The 21,606-nt window shown below is 35.8% G+C and overlaps 1 protein-coding gene across 2 annotated transcripts in view; it reads right to left on the reverse strand.

Annotated features, from left to right (window-relative positions):
* The window catches only part of TTC21B (tetratricopeptide repeat domain 21B), an 85,535-nt gene that overhangs the window by 37,895 nt on the left and 26,034 nt on the right, over positions 1-21,606 (reverse strand). For both annotated transcript variants that reach the window (XM_042949006.1, XM_042949007.1), the window contains 9 exons: positions 20,692-20,789; positions 19,935-20,135; positions 15,403-15,532; positions 11,718-11,875; positions 9,749-9,973; positions 7,991-8,229; positions 6,606-6,678; positions 6,029-6,139; positions 5,189-5,327 (listed from right to left, as the gene is read on the reverse strand). In XM_042949006.1, the coding sequence (XP_042804940.1) occupies positions 5,189-5,327; positions 6,029-6,139; positions 6,606-6,678; positions 7,991-8,229; positions 9,749-9,973; positions 11,718-11,875; positions 15,403-15,532; positions 19,935-20,135; positions 20,692-20,789 (1,374 nt within the window). The remainder of the gene's footprint in view (positions 1-5,188; positions 5,328-6,028; positions 6,140-6,605; positions 6,679-7,990; positions 8,230-9,748; positions 9,974-11,717; positions 11,876-15,402; positions 15,533-19,934; positions 20,136-20,691; positions 20,790-21,606) is intronic.

A 21,606-nucleotide genomic window follows, 5' to 3' on the forward strand; every position in this document is an offset into this window, starting at 1 on the left:
TATCACTTACTAGCTATTTAACTTTGAACAAGATACTTATACATTTTGTGTTTCCCTTTCATCTGTAAAATAAGGGAAAGAATAGTACCCATCTCATAGGGTTGTTGTAAAACTTAAAAAGTAAGTTATGAAACAAGTGTGCATATGCAAAGCAATTAAAATAGTCTAGTACATGGTAAGTGCTATTTAAATATTTGGTATTATTATCTTGTGATTTAAGAGCAATAATAGAACCGTACATAAATAAGAAAATGTTTCTTCTACTATTTATCAAGTTCATGAAATGAACAAATTACTTAAAAACATAGCCATTCAACCTCACATAAGAAATCTAAAAATGATCAGTCTGAGGGGCACCTGGGGTGCCTCAGTCAGTTAAGTGTCTGACTCTTGATTTTGTGCCACATATACATCAAAGTGGTTTATATATATTATTTCTTTAAAACCCCAGCCTAAGGGGAATCAACAGGATTTCCTACAGGCAGGGACAGGGTGATGGCTAGGATCCGGGCTCTCAGCAATGACTAGAGGGATAAAGCTCTTATTGAGACAATGAAGGTTGCATGCAGGACAGATGTGGGGAGGCAGATCGGGAATTCTGTTTCAGACATGCTAAGTTTAAGATGTTTATTAGAATCCAGGTGCTGGCTACTTCAGCTAGATTAAGTTAGATATGTCAAGGAAACAGAGTCTTAGGTTTTAATTTAAATATGGGAATTATAATTGCCTCAAAAATGAATGTGGACATTAATGAAACAGTATATAATGAAATGCACATGAAGGCATCTAAGTGCACAATGGGGTGTGCTCAACAAATATTTATTACACGAAAGCATTTATATTACGTAAGTGTAATAAATTTATACCCATATAAGTAAAATATGCTACTTGAATCATTCTTCCTCTACAACCTTTTCAAAAATGCATATGCACATTTAAGGCTATCTGTAGTGTTTCAAGCAAGGTCTGACAAACCCATGCAAATATTTTTATGCACTAATACTTTATATGGTGAATAAACCCAAAATTAGGTAAATTTAAGCACCAACCTCATCAAAGCTAAATGAAAATACTATTTTTGAAAATCCTAGAAAACTTCGAGTGGGCTGGCCTTATCATATACCCAAACACATTTTATTTTTTAAAAAATATTTATTTATTTATTTTGAGGGAGAGAGAGAGAGAGAGAGAGCGAGCACAAGCAGGGGATGGGCAAAGACAGAGGGAGAGAGAGAATTCCAAAGAGGCTCTGTGGTTCTGTCAGCACAGAGACCAATGCAGGGCTCAAACTCACAAACCATGAGCTCGTGACCTGAGCCAAAATCAAGAGTCAGACATTTAACTGACTAAGACACCCAGGCACCTCTGAAGACATTTTAAAGCTACAGTGGATAGGATACTGGCAAAAGAAAAATAACGCAGGGCAACAAAATGAAGATTCTCAGAATTAGTCATACATACAAATAAGTTTATTATGTGACAAAGATGGCATCTCAATAAATGGCACAGAAATAAAATTGGTCTCCATTTGGGAAACTATATAGTAAAAACTGTACATGGACTAAAGTTCTACAAAAATTACAGAAAATATAAAAGAGTATTTTTATGATGTTAAGATGAAGGAAGATAGTTTCTGAGTATGAGAGGAAATTCAGGACTCAAAAAAAGGAAAGGCTGGTATATATAATAATTGGCTATTCTATTTGACTAAGGAAATGACAAATTCAATTAAAAAAACAAAAAAAGGGATAGGCTCAGGAGAAAATGTCTGCAAATGACTAACAGGTGACAGATGATTAATCAGAGGTTCAGGGTCAAAGCAAGGGATATAAATGAAAACATCCTAGAAGGAAATGTGATCTACAGACATGGAATGATGCCTAACCTTATCGATTATCAAAGAAATTCAAATTGAAGTGGTTTTCTCCCCTATAATTAATACAACACAATGATGGGACATTTTTGACCTTAAGAAACAATGATGCGGCACAACTCAACTCAGAGGTATATAAAGAAGCTTATCTCATATTGTCTTCAACTTTTCTTCAGTCTAAATGTCTATCAATAAGGGACTCATCAAATAAATTATTATATCAAGATATAGAATACCTATACTAAAGAAAATAAAGAAAAGCTATATTTGCCAACATGAAGAGAAGCTATTAAGTGAAAAATGTCTACTGTAGATGTACAGTATAATATGATCCCATTTTGGCAGGAAAAATGTGGTATGTAATTCTGTGTGAGAGAGACAAAGAGAGGCATGGCAGAGACACTAATTAGGATGATACACAAAGTAAATGTGTTTTTTTTTTTTTTCTGGAAAGCTGGGACAACACAACTTTCACTCACTTCTGTAATCTTTAAATTTTGACAATGAGTAAGCACTAGATTTTATTTTAAAATAACAATCTTTAAAAAGCAAATTTGTATAGGGGTGCCTGGGTGGCTCAGTCGGTTAAGTCTCCAACTCTTGATTTCAGCTCAGGTCATGATCTTTCAGTCGTGATAGTGAGCCTGCCATCAGGCTCTGTGCTGGGAGTGGAGCCTGCTTGGGATTCTCTCTCTCTTTTTCCCTCTGCCCCTCCCCTGCTTGTTCCCTCTCCCCAAAAAGAAAAAAAAAAAAAGGCAAATTTGTACCAACTTATAAGAAGGCAATTTAGATAGTATCCAGTTAAATTTATCTTATTTTTATTATTTTTTTTAATGAATACAATTTATTGTCAAATTGGCTTACATACAAGACCCAACAACTGCCCTCCAGTTAAATTTTAAATGCACATACTTTTTTGACTTAGCATCTTACTCTTAAGAAATATAAGCAAGTACGGACTTCAAGCTATATTACAAAGCTGTAATCATCAAGACAGTATGGTACTGGCATAAGAACAGACACTCAGATCAATGGAACAGAATAGACAACCCAGAAATGGACCCACAAATGTCTGGCCAACTAATCTTTCACAAAGCAGGAAAGAATACCCAATGGAATTGATATTCAGCAAGTGGTGCCAGGAAAACTGGATAGTGACATGCCGAAAAATGAACCTGGACCACTTGCTTACACCACACACAAAAATAAACTCTAAATGGATGAAAGACCTAAATGTAAGCAGGCAAAAACCTCTCTGATCTTGGCCACGGCAACTTCTTACTCAACACATCTCCGGAGGCAAGGGAAACAAAAGGAAAAAGGAACTATTGGGACCTCATCAAAATAAAAAGCTTCTGCACAGCAAAGGAAACAATCAGCAAAACTAAACGGCAACCAACGGAATGGGAGAAGATAGTTGCAAACGACATATCAGATAAAGGGTTACTATCCAACATCTATAAAGAACTTATCAAACTCAACACCCAAAAAACAAATAATCCAGTGAAGAAACGGGCAAAAGACATGAATAGACACTTCTCCAAAGAAGACATCCAGATGGCCAACCGACACATGAAAAAATGCTCCACATCACTCATCATCAGGGAAATACAAATCAAAACCACGATGAGATACCACCTCACACCTGTCAGAATGGCTAACATTAACAACTCAGGCAACAACAGATGTTGGTGAGGATGCAGAGAAAAAGGATCTCTTTTGCACTGCTGGTGGGAATGCAAACGGGTGCAGCCACTCTGGAAAACAGTATGGAGGTTCCTCAAAACATTAAAAACAGAACTACCCTACGGCCCAGCAATTGTACTACTAGGTATTTATCCAAGGGATACAGGTATGCTGTTTCGAAGGGGCACATGCACGCCCCAATGTTTACAGCAGCACTTCAACAATAGCCAAAGTATGGAAAGAGTCCATATATCTATCAATGAATGAATGGATAAAGAAGATGTCGTGTATACATACAGTGGAGTATTACTCGGCAATCAAAAGGAATGAAATCTTGCCATTGAAACTACGTGGATGGAACTAGAGGTACTATGCGAAGCGAAATTAGTCACAGAAAGACAAATATCATATGATTCACTCACATAAGGACTTTAAGATACAAAACAGATGAACATAAGGGAAGCAAAAATCATATAAAAACAGGGAGGGAGATAAAAACATAAGAGACTCATAAATATGGAGAACAAACAGAGGGTTATTAGAGGGGTTATGGGAAGGGGATGGGCTAAATGGGTAAGGGACATTAAGGAATCTACTTCTCAAATCATTGTTGCACTATATGCTAACTAACTTAGATGTAAATTAAAAAATAAATTAAATAAAAATTTTTAAAAAAGAGTACTAAAAAAAAAGGATATAAGCAACTATATACCAAAGAATGAAATACAAGGATACTCACTGTAACATAGTTTATAAATATTAAAATAATGGAAAATCAGCTAAATATCTAATAATTGGGGGCATCTGTGTGGCTCAGTTGGTTAAGCATCCCACTCTTGCTTTCAGCTCAGATCATGATCTCACAGTTCATGGGATCAAGCCCCATGACATGCTCAGTGCAGAGTGTAGAGGCTGCTTGGGATTCTCTCTCTCTCTTTCTCTCTCTCTGTCCCTCCCCTGCTTGTACTCTCTCTCAAAAATAAATAAATAAACTTAAAAAAAGTCCAATAATTGAAAGAAAGTTAAAAGAGAAAAACATGGAGTCATAATAAAAAAAAAACTGTTGAGTTATAGAATATTATGATGCCATTAGAATGATATGAATGTACTAACATCTGGAATATGCTATCTGGGGAAAAAATTCCAGAATAGGAAGAACAATACACTCAAAAAGAAAAATTATGCATATTATACTTATGTACTTACATATACACTGAAACACAAAAATGGTATTACCTCTAGGAAGGTAGTTTGAGAAGAGGGCAAGTAGAATTCACATGAGAAACTGGAGACTTACACATTATATTCTTGGATTGTGTTGAATTTAAAAAAAAAAAAAAAAACTTAAGAGGAAAGATTATAAAAATGTTTACTTGTCTAAACATCAGATGTAGTTTCACATTATTCTGGAAAGTAAAGTATCTATGGCACAATTAACTGTTTCATAAATCTGTTATTAGATCATTCAAATGTCCTATTTTAGTAGAGTGACATTCTGATAATGAATTAACCAACCTCACATATATAATACCGAGAATACAAATGAACATTTATATAATATAAAAATAAAATAGATCAGACATATCAGATATGGTATACTTTTTTTTCAAATCAGAAAGACTTTCATACCAGGCTCATGAGCTAGAGCATGTTGAAGAACTTTTTCTGCTTTGTCATACCATTTCAATTTTAATAAAAGCTCAGCCAGGTCATAGCAAAGATAATTTTGTTGTCCACTTTTCAGAGCGGCTTCATAGTAAGTGATTGCCTAAACAAAATCCGTTTCAGTTAGGAAAATAAGGCAATGAGAATGGTGTTCAAGCATAGATATTTTATACATTATAGATTTAAAGCATAGAAAAATTGGAAATAACCTAGCAGAAACTCAGGCATGTACCTATCAGTTAAATATGCCATTTTTTAGACAATCAAACATCACATAAGGCAACTGGCATTTCTTATGAAAAGCAGTTAATGAAAACTGCTTGGTGAATTTTTTTTTTTTTTTTTACCAGTTTTATTCCAGAGGCCATTGAATGCATTGAATGCAAATATATATGTTCAGTAGTTACCAGGAATAGAACAAGAATATAACAACTAAAGGAAAATCCATTATCCCTACTAGAGGGAAATAAAAGCACATGGCTTACCAAAACTGGTTCATTAAAAAGGACAGCTATTATGCTTTGTCCTATAATGAAAGAAATATAATGTTATCACAATTGACTGGTTGCAGGGTTTAGGTGCAAGATGAAGCCAGAAGTAAATTTTAGGCTCCAGTCTTTGCAAAATGCAGTGGTCAAGAATCTGAGACACTGACAAAATCTTTAACATAAATTCCAGTTTGTGAATATAAATTTGGAGTTTATAACCATCAAGATACAAACAGTGCTTGCTGCAGACTTCTCAGAGAGCAGGGTTTGAAACATTTAATCGAATAGGCATATCTCAAGTACATAAAGTACTTACCTTTGAGTAGTTGTGAGTTTTGACAAGCGCTTTCCCAATTTTGCTTGCCAGTGTTCCATCTTTGGGATTCTGATTTAATGCTTGCTCATACGCTATTATGGCTTCTTCTGGCTAATGTTGGCAGATACAAAAAATAAGCAATGAATAAACAGCTTAGCTGGATCCTTTTAAAGAGCAACATTTCTGTAATTAAGCTCTGTATCTGTAGTACTCACTCAGTGAGACAAATAAAGTACATAGTAAAGTCTAGAAACATTACCACTGTCAGATAGGTGACAGTCACTAGTGTAGGTGTAACTCATTACTGGCTCTCTTCATTTTTCTGTTTAAAAGAGACTCTTACCTTGTTTCTGGTATCCTATCTATTTCAAATAATGATAATGCTAAATTACTGGATCTCAGTTTGAAAACAACTTTTTTTACTATAATGGTTATTTCCTTTTTACTGTAATGACTGGATCTTTAAATAACACTTAAAACATTCCTTTAAATAGAATATTACGCCAATCACAAAAAGGAGTTTTTTTTTTGTTTGTTTGTTTTTTAAATCTAAGTTCAGTAGCATCAGAAACTTTACCTCTTGTATATTCATGTATGCATCACCAAGGAGAAGAAAAGAACGAGGGCTGGGCATTCTCTCAGCAATTTCTCTAGAAATCAGACCAATTCTAGTTAGTATCCTGAATATAAATATCTTCTTCCAAAAGAATTAAATAAAAAGTAAGTTTACTTATTTCAATTAAGCCATAGCTTTCAGAGTATCTTCTACATTGTAAAAGAAAAAAAAAAAAACCAACCCATTCATACCCAGATTATTTATGCTAGATCAACTTTTTTTTTTCCATTAAATCTTTCCATTTTTTGATATGCAGGTAACAAGAGTACTGGTAGACAGTAAACATATAAGCTCTCATTATATGAAAATACATTTTTTTACCTTTAATTTTGAAATGATGTGGGAGCGAAGGCACCAAAACAGGATGTGACGCTATCAGTAATGTACAGCATCTCACTCAATTGGTCCAAAAACTATATGCGAGGTATAACTTTATACATGACACTAAGAATTGAAGTCTATAACTAATGTGTCAGATCTGCCTGAAACAAGACCTATGCTTTTAACTATTATACTATAGGGCATCCAAAACAAATCAATCTTATTTTTAAATATCTTCTGATCATGAGAGATGACGGTGCTGATCTTTTGGAAACATCACAGGGAATAAGATCTAGGACCTCCAGTTCATCTACCCATACACAGGTGCTGCTCAGTTTCTTCGAATCACTCAGCACCTACAAAGAACCTGAACAGCTTTCTAAGTTTTGATATTTACATGATATAGATGAGCCAATGAAATAATTCATCAACACTGTGCTATGTTCTCAACAGATAAGAGTGTTGATCTCTTCTTACATGAAGTGTGTGCTTGTATGTTTATAAGAGTAAGAACAACCTGTGCGTGTTGTCGATCCCAATAAGAGCACCAGTGTATGACATAATGCACCTGCCCTTTCACCAAGGAAAATTTGTAATCCATACCTTGGCGTGGTGTATACTAAGTCATAATTTTCTATTGCTATAACTATTATGCTGAGCATTAAATATGACCATTTAGCCCCTGAATTGTTGTTATATTATAGTTTTCTTAAGCTATTAGAATGTATGTAACAGTTGCTTTTCCCCTTCCCAAACAGAAAGGTTTAAGGTCTAGAAATAACATCAAATGAAGGAGGAGAGTTAAGAATCTAGAGTAAGCCACAAAATAATCATCATCATTAATGATTTATGTCTTAGGAGAGTGAGTTGCTTGGTTAGTGTGACTGTGGTTGGTAGTAGAACATATTAAGGAAAGGGTCTATGAAATATCTCTGTAAAGCAGTTAAAGAAAGAAGAAATAAATCTGGGAACTAATTTTAAGAAGTAAATGTGTCAAAATACAATGGGTTGAAATAATCATTTACCTGTAACAAGTAATATATAACATTTTCTCTTTTCTGTGCTTCAGATAAATATCTGCCATTTTTTCTTTGGCCTCTATGAAATAAGGCTGTTCAGCGGTAACATTCCGAAGCATACTTAAAGCTCGCTCAACATCTCCCTGGGCCAGAGCTAGGTCTGCATTAGCAATAGTAACACGCAATTCTTCAGATGTCCCAGAAAATTCATGGATGGCATCTTGTATAACTTTCGCTGCCTCATGCTATAAAGATGAAGTTAAAATAACATTCTTTCAAAATATTCAACAAATTACATTAGAAATGAAGATTTTCTACTAATCCAGAATAAACAATAATTATAGCACAGGTATGATGAAAATTGACAGATTTCTGAAAAGTACAAAAATTTAAAACTAAACTCAGAGACCAAATTCAGATGACAGTATGAATATTTTTTAGGTGAAAAGTGTTTTCATGACTAGGACAATGGCAATTGCTATGAAAGAGCTCCTGCTACTGTAATTTAATAAGCATTTACTTTGTATCCAGCATTATATCAACCCATTTAATTCTCACAAAACCCCTCTAAGCCCTCTCACAAAAACCCCCATCTTGCAGCAAGGAAAATGAAATTTGGAGAGTTAAGAAGCCATGTTCATTATTGCCCCCTTGATGGGATCTAGTCCACAATCATCCACTGTACCAAATGGGTCTTCACCAAGTAGCAGATTACTTTATTCCCTATACCAGGAGCAGTTCTGTTATGCCTCAGCTGAATACATTACCTCATTTTCAAGTCTGTACCTCAATGAAACTAAAATGTCTTTTAAGATCAATATCAATTTTAGAGAATATAAGACATTCCGATTTCAGAAACATTAACATGAAAAAAATAGTGCATTTTAGAATCGACTATCTGTGGTAGAACTGGTTCTTGTTATGTATTTATGTTAATGTATTAGTGAAATAGAAATTATTTTGCGATTTGGCAAGAATCTAGACACAGCCTTCTTCATTTCTGCTAAAATATGAAAATAACTGACTAGCAACTGTTGCAATCTAAAAAACAGACCTAAATGATGTTAAGTTCTTCATTTTCTAAGGCTTTAACTCCTCTCTCAGAATTGCATCCTTGCCTACTTCCTGTCTATTTATTATTATATTATATTATATTATATTATATTATGTAATATTATGTTGTATTATACTGCATTATATTATTGTATATATTATTTTAAGTATTTGATTTTATGATCACCCTATAAATTTACCAAAGGTATATTCATTAAGTGTTCCTTTTGGTTTCTCAACTATTAGAATTTCAGATTGGTACTTTCATTTGATTCCAGTAGTACTTGTGTGCACATGTACATACGTGTATGTGCATGTGTGTGAGTCCTTTCAGGAATTCACAGAATGACAATTATATTATTACCTTTCATGGTAGCTGAGATCATCACACATATTGCTATATACGTTATACTACATTCATACATTTCATGGTACGTATTAAATTATATTATTACTCATATTATATTACACATATGTTATTCTATTGCCTGGTAGCTAATGTAAGTACACTGATACCTAAGGCCATCCAGGTACAAATTATGTTTAATTTCAGGGACTTGAAGAAAGGACATGATTTGGTTCAAAGTAATGAGAAATTTTCTAAACTTTATCATTTGGCCAAGAAAACAATTTTAGCTTTTCCATTTCCTACTAATATGTACACTTGTATAAAAGTTCAGAGCTGAACTACTGAATTAAAACTTGACTTACCTGTTCTCCATTTAAGCGGTGAGCCTCTACCAACTCAAGAAAGACTGATAAACGATGGTTTGCATCAACTTCAGTTTTTCTGTGTTTTGATTTTGAGGAAGCTCCAATTCTCCTCATTCCTGGTAAACTCATTGCCATATGCAGGGTTTTAATTGCTTCTGCTATTTCTCCCATTTTCTTTTGTGACTGAGCTTTTATCAAATGATACAAAGGGCATTCTCTCACCTGAAAAAATAATATTCAGAAATACTTCCTTAGAATATACATACAACATCAACACATAATTTACAATCCACCAAACATTAAAATAACAGAATCTCTGAGGACACTCAGCCTGTATTATGTACCTGAGGTCTATTTTTGCCCTCTTATTAATTTTGTGATCATTTACTGTGTGATACCAGATTCAAGGAAACTGCCATTCTCTAGCATCCTTCTGGATAACAAACCAGGTGATGGGCTTTTACCATGATAGAAGAGAAAATACTTTAAAAAAAGACTAGCCAATATATTCTTTAAAAAAATTTTTTTTAATGTTTATCTTATTTTTTGAGAGAGAGAGAGAGAGAGAGAGAGAATGAGTGGGGGAGGGACAGAGAGAGAGGGAGACAGAGAATCTGAAGCAGGCTCCAGGCTCTGTGTCAAGCCAGAGCCCGACATGTGACTCGAACCCACAAATCATGCAATCATGACCTGAACTGAAGTCAGACGCTTAACTGACTGAGCCCCCCAGGTGCCCCAAGGCTGGCAAGTATATTCTAAGAAATTTAGTTTTCAGGCAAGGCATTTATCTGGGACTTCTAGTACTGATATAAAGTCATTAGATTTCTAGAAACACAGTTTTTCCCTTTTCTTCTATTTTTTAATTTTAGGATTAAAAATTTCAGAACATTTTAGTCAAACTTGGTGTTACCCACTGATACTACTCTGAAACCTATAGCAATGAAGTTTCTATCTTTATTTTGGCTATCCAAAGTGTTTACAGAAAAAAATAAGAGAATGACAAAATGAATGAAGAAGGAGTCAAAGGAAGGAGATGATCCAGAATGAGGCAGTGTGGCAGTCATCTAATGTCTAGGATGGCTACAACTGCCCTGGAGGCTGCAGCTCTAAGCCTTAACTAGGCATCACATTTGCTGATGGGTTTTGTGTAAATTTACTCATGCTTCTATTCTTCTCTCTGAGATTTCAATTTCTTGGGATAGGGTACTGGCATTGGGGTCATAATGTACCACCCGTCTTGAGAACTAGTGACATAAGAAGCAGGCACTGCCTTCTGCAAATCTTGAATTATCCAGTCCATTGAAGCGTCCTCACATAATAGGGTTCAAGACCCTGTGAACCAAAGCCAAAGTTTGAGGAGCTCCTCCATGATTCTAGGTAGTTAGGAAGCACCTGAACCTATGATTTTCCCCAATGCTTAGAGATATGGGATGTAACACAGAATATCTTGGATAGAAACCTAGTGTGTTTATATCCTCAAACCATATATGAACTTTCAAAATGACTAGGTGTTCTTTGATGATGACTCTAAAAAGATGTTATTAAAGCCACAATCCAAGAAAGAAAAAAGCAGTAAAATAAAGTTCTTACACATAAAAATATTTGGCATAATGTTCTATAGCTTACAATTATTTTTATATACATCCATTATTGCACTTAATGCTCATTATAACTGTAGGGTGTTATTATATGAGTTTTATAGAAAAGAAAACAGGTTCAGAGAGAGATAAGTGACTAGACACTGACCCCCAGGTATTCTGTGTCCAATTCCTTACAGTTTTTTAATTATACCACAGCTGCCTCCATGTTTTCTCCCACTGCTTGTGAATCCAAACTTGTTTCCATTAAAAATACATTTATTAGCAAAACATATAAGCAAAAATGCAAGATAGCTGAATATGTAAGTATCTGCTAAAGGTTCAAGGAGGGTGATATGTCCTTTCCCACGTGAATCTGGAATACTTACCTTAAAATTATAGCTCAGGCAAAGTTCAAGTGACTGAGAACACAATTTGAATTTTTCCTGAGACAAATAAACCTGAGCTATCAGGAGATGCGCATCTGCATAAGAAGGATTGTGTTCTAGGCAATGCTGCAGGTAATTATAAGCTGCTTCAATGTCACCTAATGACAGAAACAAAGCATTGTAATTCAAATGGTTAAGAGACAGAGATGTGAGAGAGAAGAGGGTCATGAGGAGTTTATGGAGAGTTCCAGTATTTAAACTAAAGTTCTCTATTCATAAGGCAGTGTAACCTCTCTACCTGCACCAGGTAGCTAGCCTCCTTCTAGACTTCATGAAAGGATATACCTGTAAGTCCATAAGGAGCTCCATAAGGAGCAAGGCAGAGAAAAGCTGTGAATGGATGGATCAGAGTCCATTACTGTTGTTACCGAGAGGACCATAAATGTACCTTTATTTATTTTCCTGATCAAAAAAATTTTGCTTACAATTTTATTACAGTAAGTTTTGTAAAACATAGACATTTAAATAGGTAGAATTCTGTAGCGTCCCTTACATTAACAAAGAAGATCTAGTCTTGGAATTATTTTTGGCTAGAAATTTTATCACTGTATATAGAATAACAAAAAAAGCATAAGGATATATTCCAGACATTCAGAAATATGAACTACTGATTTAATATGCTTTTAAATACCAACTGAAATAGTCAGTGTTTTGGGCATGCATACTCTGTACATCTGGGGGTCTTAGATGGAAGAAATGATCAAAATTAAAGTGACAAGAATGGGTGGAATCTGTTAGGCTAGGCTGGTACTTGGGGTCAAAAGAGGCTCTTCAGAGAAGGAAGGGCATGAACTCTAGGTCCCAGAAGAACTTTCTAGTGATGTAACCTACAGTGATCTGCCCAAAGCCATCTCATAGACTGGCTAGGTATAGGAGCCCAACTCCCCATTCAACCTTGTTAGGAGCATGGGGGAAGGGCAAGCCCTAAATTATTCTCTGTTCCATTACTCTCCTTAACCTTACATGATACCTCAATAGACCAAATAAGACTTATACTTAGGGCTTCCTGTTCCCAAAGGCCTAAACTACCAATGACAAAATCCACATAAACAGAAAACAGTTTTCTTAGAGACAGAGTAACTGGCTGAGGCTGCATAATAACTTAATAAATATAGTATCAAAATTTGTCAATCAACCATCAAACATAATAAATAATATTGGATTATTTTTTGTTGTGATAAGATCTAACGCTCAAGAATCGAATAGGCAGAAAAGGAAATGGAAAGGTTAAGGATAATAACCTGGTGTGCAAATTACCACCTCCATGTAAAAGAATTAAGGAGATAACCTGGAGGTTACTGCTAAGGGGGAAAGTACATAGGAAAAGAATCAGGATTTATAAATAAGAGACTGAAGAATATGAGGACTGTATGAATAACTGAGATCAGAATTTTTATTGTTTTGTTTAATGGTGATGAGGGGGAAAGATGTGTGGAGTTAGTATTTAGAAGGTCACTAAATATTTAAAAATGAGAAATGGGTAATCACTGTTGGGGAAAATAGCCACATAAACAAAGAACACATCAACATCACATTTTTATCGAAGAATAGCCCAATTTCCCTTAAGGAGAAAATGAAAGATATTTCTGTCCTACATGTATCTCTTTGTTAGGGTCTGGTGTAACACAGAATTTGGCTGGCCTTTGTCCCGTTTCCTGGGAAGGAGTCTTGAAATCATAGAATTTCCCAAGTGAGAGGGAAATCTTTGTTGTTTGAGGTCAGCTCTGATCATTTACCTAAGTGAGAAGACTCATGGTGTGGCCCTAGATAGCTTATGTTAAGGAGATGACTCCATGGGGACTATCCCCGCCAGAAAGACCAACCAAGTACTTAGAGGGTTGGGGCTTTGAACTATGTTTTCTACTTGGACTGGGGAGCAGGATCCTGGAGACTGAGTTCAATCACACACCCAATGATTCGATCTGTGCCTATATAATGATTCTCTAATTAAAAACTCTAAACCTGAGTTGAGTTTCCCTGGCTATTAATGTTCTTTATGTATTGTCATATACACATATGTTGGAAAGTTTATGTGTACTCTATAGTGAACAATGGCAGCTTCACATTTGGGACCCTCCCATACCCCACCCCGTACATCTCTCTCTTTTGCTGGTTTGGATTAGTATCTTTTTTCTAAACTAAAACTCTAATTAAGTGGTTTCCTCAGTTCTATGAGTCATTCTAGCGAATTTGAAGCTGAGGAGTCATAGAAACCCTGAATCTGTAGTCAGCTAGTCAGAAGTTCAGATGGCCTTGGCAACCCCTGAACTTGTGGCTCGTGTCTGTGCCCTTAACCTGTGAAGACTGGTCCAACTCCAGGTAGTTCTCAGGTCAGAAGTCATTGCATTTGGCAATTTATCAGGATACCGTTATTTGGACACATGCCAGCGTTACTTCAAATGGTTTCAGGCTGCTCTTTTTATTTTATTTTTTTAAATTTTTATTATTTTTTTTAACGTTTATTTTTGAAACAGAGAGAGACAGAGCATGAACAGGGGAGGGGCAGAGAGAGAGGGAGACACAGAATCTGAAACGGGCTCCAGGCTCTGAGCCGTTAGCACAGAGCCCGAAGCGGGGCTCGAACTCACGGATCGTGACATCATGACCTGAGCCGAAGTCAGACACTTAACCAACTGAGCCACCCAGGCGCCCCAAGGCTGCTCTTTTTAAAAAGAGTGTCCATCTATGAAACTTTGGCAAGTAAGTAATACTATATTGAGACTGATTTATATCAATTTTCAAAATAAATAGTAAGTGTTTGATAAATTAATCACAGAACTCAAATTTTGTTTAATCACCTATTAGATAATACTGTTTCAACTGAGAGGAAAAGTAGAAATATCATGTAGCTCAATAGTAGAACTTAATCAGAAGAAGGTATTATAAAGCCACTTCTTACATATAGAGTATTTCAGAGATACAAACTTTTGAGATCACCTAGTTCTTTTTTTAACAGTTAAAACTGAAGTCAGATAAATTATAAAGTCAATCTTCTCTCTCCATTACATGCAAGAAATAATTGTTTACAGTAATATCTTTAAGCTGGTTTCTACTCTTTATGATTTTACAAACTTAATTTACTTTGTGTGGCAATTCATCTACCAAAGGTACATAAACATAAGCACAAAGAATGATCTATTATGTGTATAGTCACACACCTGTTTGTGTCCTAAAAAACTAAGGTTATAAACCTGGGGTTATTTTTTTTTTAGCTATACATAATCACAGAAACTAAGCAGGAATTAATCAACACATTTCATAAAGGCCTGAAACCTGGTAAACTTTGCATCTGGCTATACCAATGAGTCAACTATGGATTAATGGCTATGAATTCTTATTGCCATCTAAGTACCATCTGATGGACTTTTTTGTAAATGGTACAACTGCTTTTTCCTGTCAATTCACTTGAACAATGAAAATTTATGCTGATTTATAAAGAATTAAACACAAAATAATTTAATGCAATTTTACACAATCTTATTTTGGACTAAAATTATTTGTTTGTGCACAAGTAAAATGCATCTTATGTGACTATTCTTCAAGTATGTGGAGTGCTTAAACATACCTTTGTTTTTATCAACATCAGAATTAAAAGGTCAATTTAAGTTTTTAAGTTATATTCTACCTGATAAATATTTCACTTTTGCTATAAGGAAGACAGCTTGCAGTAGACCTGGTACAGTTCTTACTATAGTCTCCAGGATTGAGGTACAACGTCTGAGAAGTGGAGAAAGAGGTTGCCCAAGACTTGCAGGCTAAACAAAACAAATTAGCACATCATTTTATAATTATATTAGTATTTAGCTAAAAGTAAACAAACATACTAAATTTTAGTGTAACTAGCAAAACTACCTATTTTCCCAAAATTTCTCTTATTCTATTTTTGCAATAATATCTTTCCTATAACATGACTAATACTAACTTATCCCCTTGGGATCTGTGAACAGCCCATGTAATGGCTTTTATTCAGCAAAACAGTTATGAGGTTATTACAGTTACTGATCTGATAACATGAAAGGAGCATATTTGTTCAAAAACTGTCAAGGAAACATACTCAAAGGAAAGATAACTGAGAGACAGAACTTCTTGCTGGAAATGAGAGTCAAGGCAATGTAGTTCTAATTCTAGACCTGCCTATGATTTACACAGTTCAGTAACTTGCATTACCCCCTAGAGTACTGTAAGTTCAGTTTCTAGAAAATTATTTTTCCTAGAAGTCAGAGGGTAGAACACACTCATGTGTATTATACCAAATGTCTCACACGTTCACGTTCTCTGCTTTTCTGCCTGGCATGTCAAAGGCTTTCAAAGGATTTTTTTTCCTCTTTTTATTAATACATAGTGAATATGGTAACTAAAACAGTACTATAACATTTGTTTATTGTTTTAATGGCTGTCTACCCAACCAATCTTTATCCAAGGGTTACCCACTCACAAGTTACAAATGTGATATTAGTTTCAATATCAAACGTTTATTCTCCCTGCTTTGACCTACTGATGCTGTGTCCTTAATTTGAAAAATAATCTTCCCCATCGTCCCCCTACACTCCATACATATATACTCTTTTTTATTTTAAGTTTATTTTTATTTATTTCAAGAGAGAGATAGAGACCAAGTGGGGAAGGGGCAGAGAGGGAGAGATAGAATTCCAAGCAGGCTCTCCACTGTCAGTGCAGAGCCCCATGCAGGGCTCAAACTAACAAACAGAGAGATCGTGACCTGAGCCAAAGTCAAGAGTCTGACGCTTAACTGACGGAGCCACCCAGGTGCCCGTCCACACATATATATTTTTAACTAGAGTATAGTGTCTTACAATCACTCCTACAATGAGACGTGACTACTGAAAAGAAACTACCACATCTCTTCACTATGTTGAGTCACAAAAAAATGTGCACTCAAAAATTATTTCAAAATATGACCACTGATGCCTACAATACATCGACTTCTTTAAATTTCTACAGCACTTATAAGTTACGTAATAAAATTTAGCATCCTACATTATCTTATACAATTCCAAAGTAGTTTCATGTTTTGTTTTGCTTCTTTTATAGGGTTAGGGTCTTTATGTGCCTTGAAGATCAGAATTTTACACTCTTTCACATAGTATGAATACAGAGTAAATTCTTCAAAAGTATTTATTTTTTCAGTGTAACTGAAAACAGCGAAAGTGTAGGTGATATAGGTGGCAAAGGTTCTTTACCACCTGCTAAGAGTTATTTATTGAGAACAACCGTCATTTTTGCTGTAAACACTTTCAGAGTGAATTGTACGTGGACAATCTCTAAGATAACATCCGTCTGATTAAAAACAAAATATAAAAGGGGCAAGGAACAGAACTGGAGAGGCAAGTCTGCCTTTCTGATATTTCCCCATGGAAACACCATTATGAATGTTAATTAGGTGCTGCCATGCTGACAAAGGTTATATGGGGGGGGTGGGTGGGAACACAAAATGTTGTGGACTAGGGACACAATTGCCACTTAACACATTATTTCTTGCTCCACCTACAGTTAATTCTTAGCACAGCTGCCACAGAAATCCTTTTTAAATTACTGAGTCAGATGACGCTGTAAACCCTCTGGCGGCTCCCCACTGTACTCAGAATCGATGCCAGGGGAGGGACAACACCTCTAAGGACCTACGTGGTCTGCTTTCTCTGTTGTGACCTCCTCCTCACTCCATCCCTGTCACATTAGTCTCCTTGTGGCCTTTGGGCCATTGCACAACTGTTCTCTGTGACTGAGACAATCTATACCATATCTCCACATGAACACCACGTTTTTGTTCAACTTTTACCACTTAATGAGGCCTAACCAGATCATCTTATCTAAAATTATCACCTAGGGGCGCCTGGGTGGCTCAGTTGGTTGAGCGTCCAGCTTCAGCTCAGGTCATGATCTCACAGTTCATGGGTTCGAGTCTCGCGTCAGGCTCTGTGCTGACAGTTCAGAGCCTAGAGCCTGTTTCAGATTCTGTGTCTCCCTCTCTCTCTGCTCCTCCCCTGCTTGTGCTCTCCCTCTCTCTCTCAAAAATAAATAAACATTAAAAAAAATTTAAAAAAATTATCACCTATTTCTTCTGAGATTTTCTAATACACCATATAATTGGTTATATTATCTGTCTCCTCCTGCTAGTTATATATATGCTTCATAGAGGACAAAGGCTGTACTTTATCCTTTCACAACTACTTCCCCAGCTCCAAGCAAAGTCCTGGGTACTCTACAAGCATTCATTGAGTGAATTCTGATTATTGCACAAGTACTGAAAAATGCATTCTAATTCTAAGCAACTGAAAGCACATCATGACAGGGAAGACTTGGATCAACCCTATTCCAGAAGGGTTAATTTATTATTATTTTTTAAGTTTATTTATTTATTTTGAGATACAGCATGAGAGGACAAGCTGGGGTGGTGGTGGGGGGGAAGTGGGGCAGAGAGTGGGAGAGACAGAATCACAAGCAGGCTCTGCACTATCAGCATAGAGCCCAAAGTGGGGCTCGATCCCACGAACTATGAGATCATGACCTGAGCTAAAACCAAGAGCCAGATGCTTAACCGACTGAGCCACCCAAGTGCCCCCAAAGGGCTAATTAAAAAAAAAAAAACAGATTTATACAAGTTTAGAAAATGACATAGTGATCAACAAAAGTCGCATGGCTTCCCTAAAGAAAGGCCATTATCCTCATTTCCTTATTAACACAATTATGGAAGCTGTAAATCAGGGAGAATGCTAAGAATTATGCTTTTAGCAATGAAACATCTGACACTTCCTGTTATGATATTCCTGTGTTGAAGCATGAGCTGAATATAACGTAAAGTCATCTGCTTACTGTCGTAATAAGAAAGTGCTGACTAACGGATCCACATCAGTTTGGAAACAACTCTCTGGTAGTTCAATAAAAGGCTCCATTTTCAGTTCTACTCAGTGCTGCATAAGGCAGATATTGGATGACACTAAAGATCTGTATAAAATAGATGACAATCAGGATCTAAAATAATACGGTAATCTGGAATTATGAGAGGAGTCTGAGGAGATAAGGTTTCACAGGGATAAATGTACAGTCTATGGTTTGGTCCTAAGTTACAGTGAATAATAGATCAAAAGACTTTAGTTAACTATTAATTCAATAGGGGTTGATAATATCGTATGATTCACAAAAGAAGCTAGAAGAACATCTAGATTTAGGGAGAAGAGGATCTGCCAGGGCCAAACCCACATTTGGACTAGTGACCTTAAGGAGAGCTTACTAACAGGAGAAAGGCTATCCTCAGGCCCACGAGCAGGGTTCTAGCTATGTCATATAAAAATAAATGGCTAAAAACCTGGACTTGTTTAGGGAGAACATGAAAACTAATTTCTAAAATCTGAAGGTCTGTTTTATGAATGAGGAATAACCCTTGCTTTGGCTAAGTAACTGGACTTGCCCGTGCCACTTCAGAGAGCAGGAGGATGACTAGGACACAGGTGAATTTTTTTTAACATGAAGTTAAGTCTGATTTAACACAGGAAATGCAGTCTAACAGTTATAGTTATACAGTAAGAACTGCACTTTTAGGTGTACCCAAAGGTTGGATGGGCCCTTAAGATGCTATGGAGTGGATTCAGGGGTGCCTGGGTGGCTCAGTCGGTTGAGCATCTGACTTCGGCTCAGGTCATGATCTCATGGTCCGTGAGTTCGAGCCCCGCGTCGGGCTCTGTGCTGACAGCTCAGAGCCTGAAGCCTGTTTCAGATTCTGGGTCTCCCTCTTTCTCTCTCCTCCCCCACTCATGCTCTGTCTCTCTCTTCTCAAAAACAAATAAACGTTAAAAAAAAAAAAAAGAAAAATTAAAAAAAAAGATGCTATGGAGTAGATTCAAGTATTACATGAATGTCTGACTTAAACAACTTCTAATATTTCTCCTGAAGTGAAGATATTAACATTCTATGAACTACAAGTGAATATTTACAAACCAAAACATTTATTACTTGATAGCCGTCATTGGCATAAATATTCTGACTTAAAAACTATTTCAACTAATATAGATACGAATACTACCATTGTAAGATGCAGATATAATCTAATATGTGAAAGACAATTTATTAGCACATTCATAAAACACTGTGTAAATGATGTTGTAAATATTTTCACTGAAAAAAAGTCCCAGAATTACTTACCTGCATTGGGCAGAAATTCAGATATTCTGTAATAATTTCTAGTAAGAAATCAGGATTTAAGTTCTCAAAGTATTGTATGCCAAGTGGTAAATCTTCTAAATGTGAAAAATGAGTGTCCAGAACATCATTTAACATGTTAATAACTTCTTCTTGTCGCTTATTTTTCTTCATAGCAAGAATTGCATGTAAATAAATTAATTCCTACAAATTAAGCAGTTGCCATTAATTATCCCATTCAGTTGTAAAGCCATTTATTTCTACTTAGATTTCAAACACATATGAAGTGCTATTTATGTGCAATATTTATTCAAATTTAAGTATTAGCTTGGACAAACTTTTAGACTCTTTTTAAAAACAAAATTTTTTTTAATGCTTATATATTTTTGAGACAGAGAGAGACAGAGCACGAACGGGGGAGGGTCAGAGAGAGGGAGACACAGACTCTGAAGCAGGCTACAGGCTCCAAGCTGTCAGCACAGAGCCTGATGCAGAGCTTGAACTCACGGATTGTGAGATCATGACCTGAGTCGAAGTCGGACGCTCAACCGACTGAGCCACCCAGGTGCGCCAAACTTTTAGACTCTTATACAAGATTACTTAAAGTCTAATTCTGCAAGGAGGTAAGTTAGTAAATGCAATCATACATTAAAATTATCATATATTAGTCTTTTAAAGCCATTACTATTACTAAAAAAAATTTCATATTTTATAAACAGTAGCTAGGATCTATACGATCTGATAAAATAAAATACTGTACCGCAGATTTTCCAATAGACTGCTGAATTTCACTAAGGAATTCGAGCTGCTGATCTGCATCCTGTAACTGCCCTTCTATTAATTGACATCGGATAACTCCTAAAGCCAAATAGGACAAAAACAGTCAAAGTCCACATCCATTCAGGTATGTACACTTCAAGCTAACAACACAAGGATTAATAAAATAGGTTTTTCCCCCCATAATATATTAAAGTATTGATACATTATAATAAAATACAATAAAGTCATAAATACTACATCAGATTTAAAAAAGAAGAAAAAGAGAATAAAAGGAAATAAAATTGCCAGCTTTGTACCTATATAAAATCAGTTACTAAGGACTTCAGAATTTATGGGAACTACCCCCATAAAAGTTTATTATCGCAAGATACTATATAAGAAATGAAAACTTTAGGGGCACCTGGATGGCTCAGTCAGTTGAGCATCCGACTTGAGTCAGTTGGGCATCCGACTCGAGTCGGTTGGGCATCCGACTCGAGTCGGTTGGGCCCTGGGTTGGCCTCTGTGCTGAGCATGGAGCCTGCTTCCGATTCTCTCTCTCTCTCTCTCTCTCTCTCTCTCTCTCTCCCTCTGCCCCTCTCCCCAGTTCATGCTCTCTCTGTCTAAAACCAAGTAAAATTAAAAAGGGGCGCCTGGGTGGCTCAATTGGTTAAGCATGCGACTAGTTTCAGCTCAGGTCATGATCTCAGTTTGTGAGTTCAAGCCCCACGTCTTGGGATTTCTTTCTCTCTTCCCCCCCTCCAAAATAAATAAACATAAAAAAATTTTTTAAAAATGAAAACTTTATTTTTAAAGATTTATGTTTTTTTCTATTGTGGATAGTAGAGGACAGTTTGATTTTAGAAAACCACAACATATTTTCTTCTTTAATAGCAGGTATTAAAAGGAATTATTA

Source organism: Panthera leo, chromosome C1 (assembly GCF_018350215.1).
Source record: "Panthera leo isolate Ple1 chromosome C1, P.leo_Ple1_pat1.1, whole genome shotgun sequence".
NCBI classification, from domain to species: Eukaryota; Metazoa; Chordata; class Mammalia; order Carnivora; family Felidae; genus Panthera; species Panthera leo.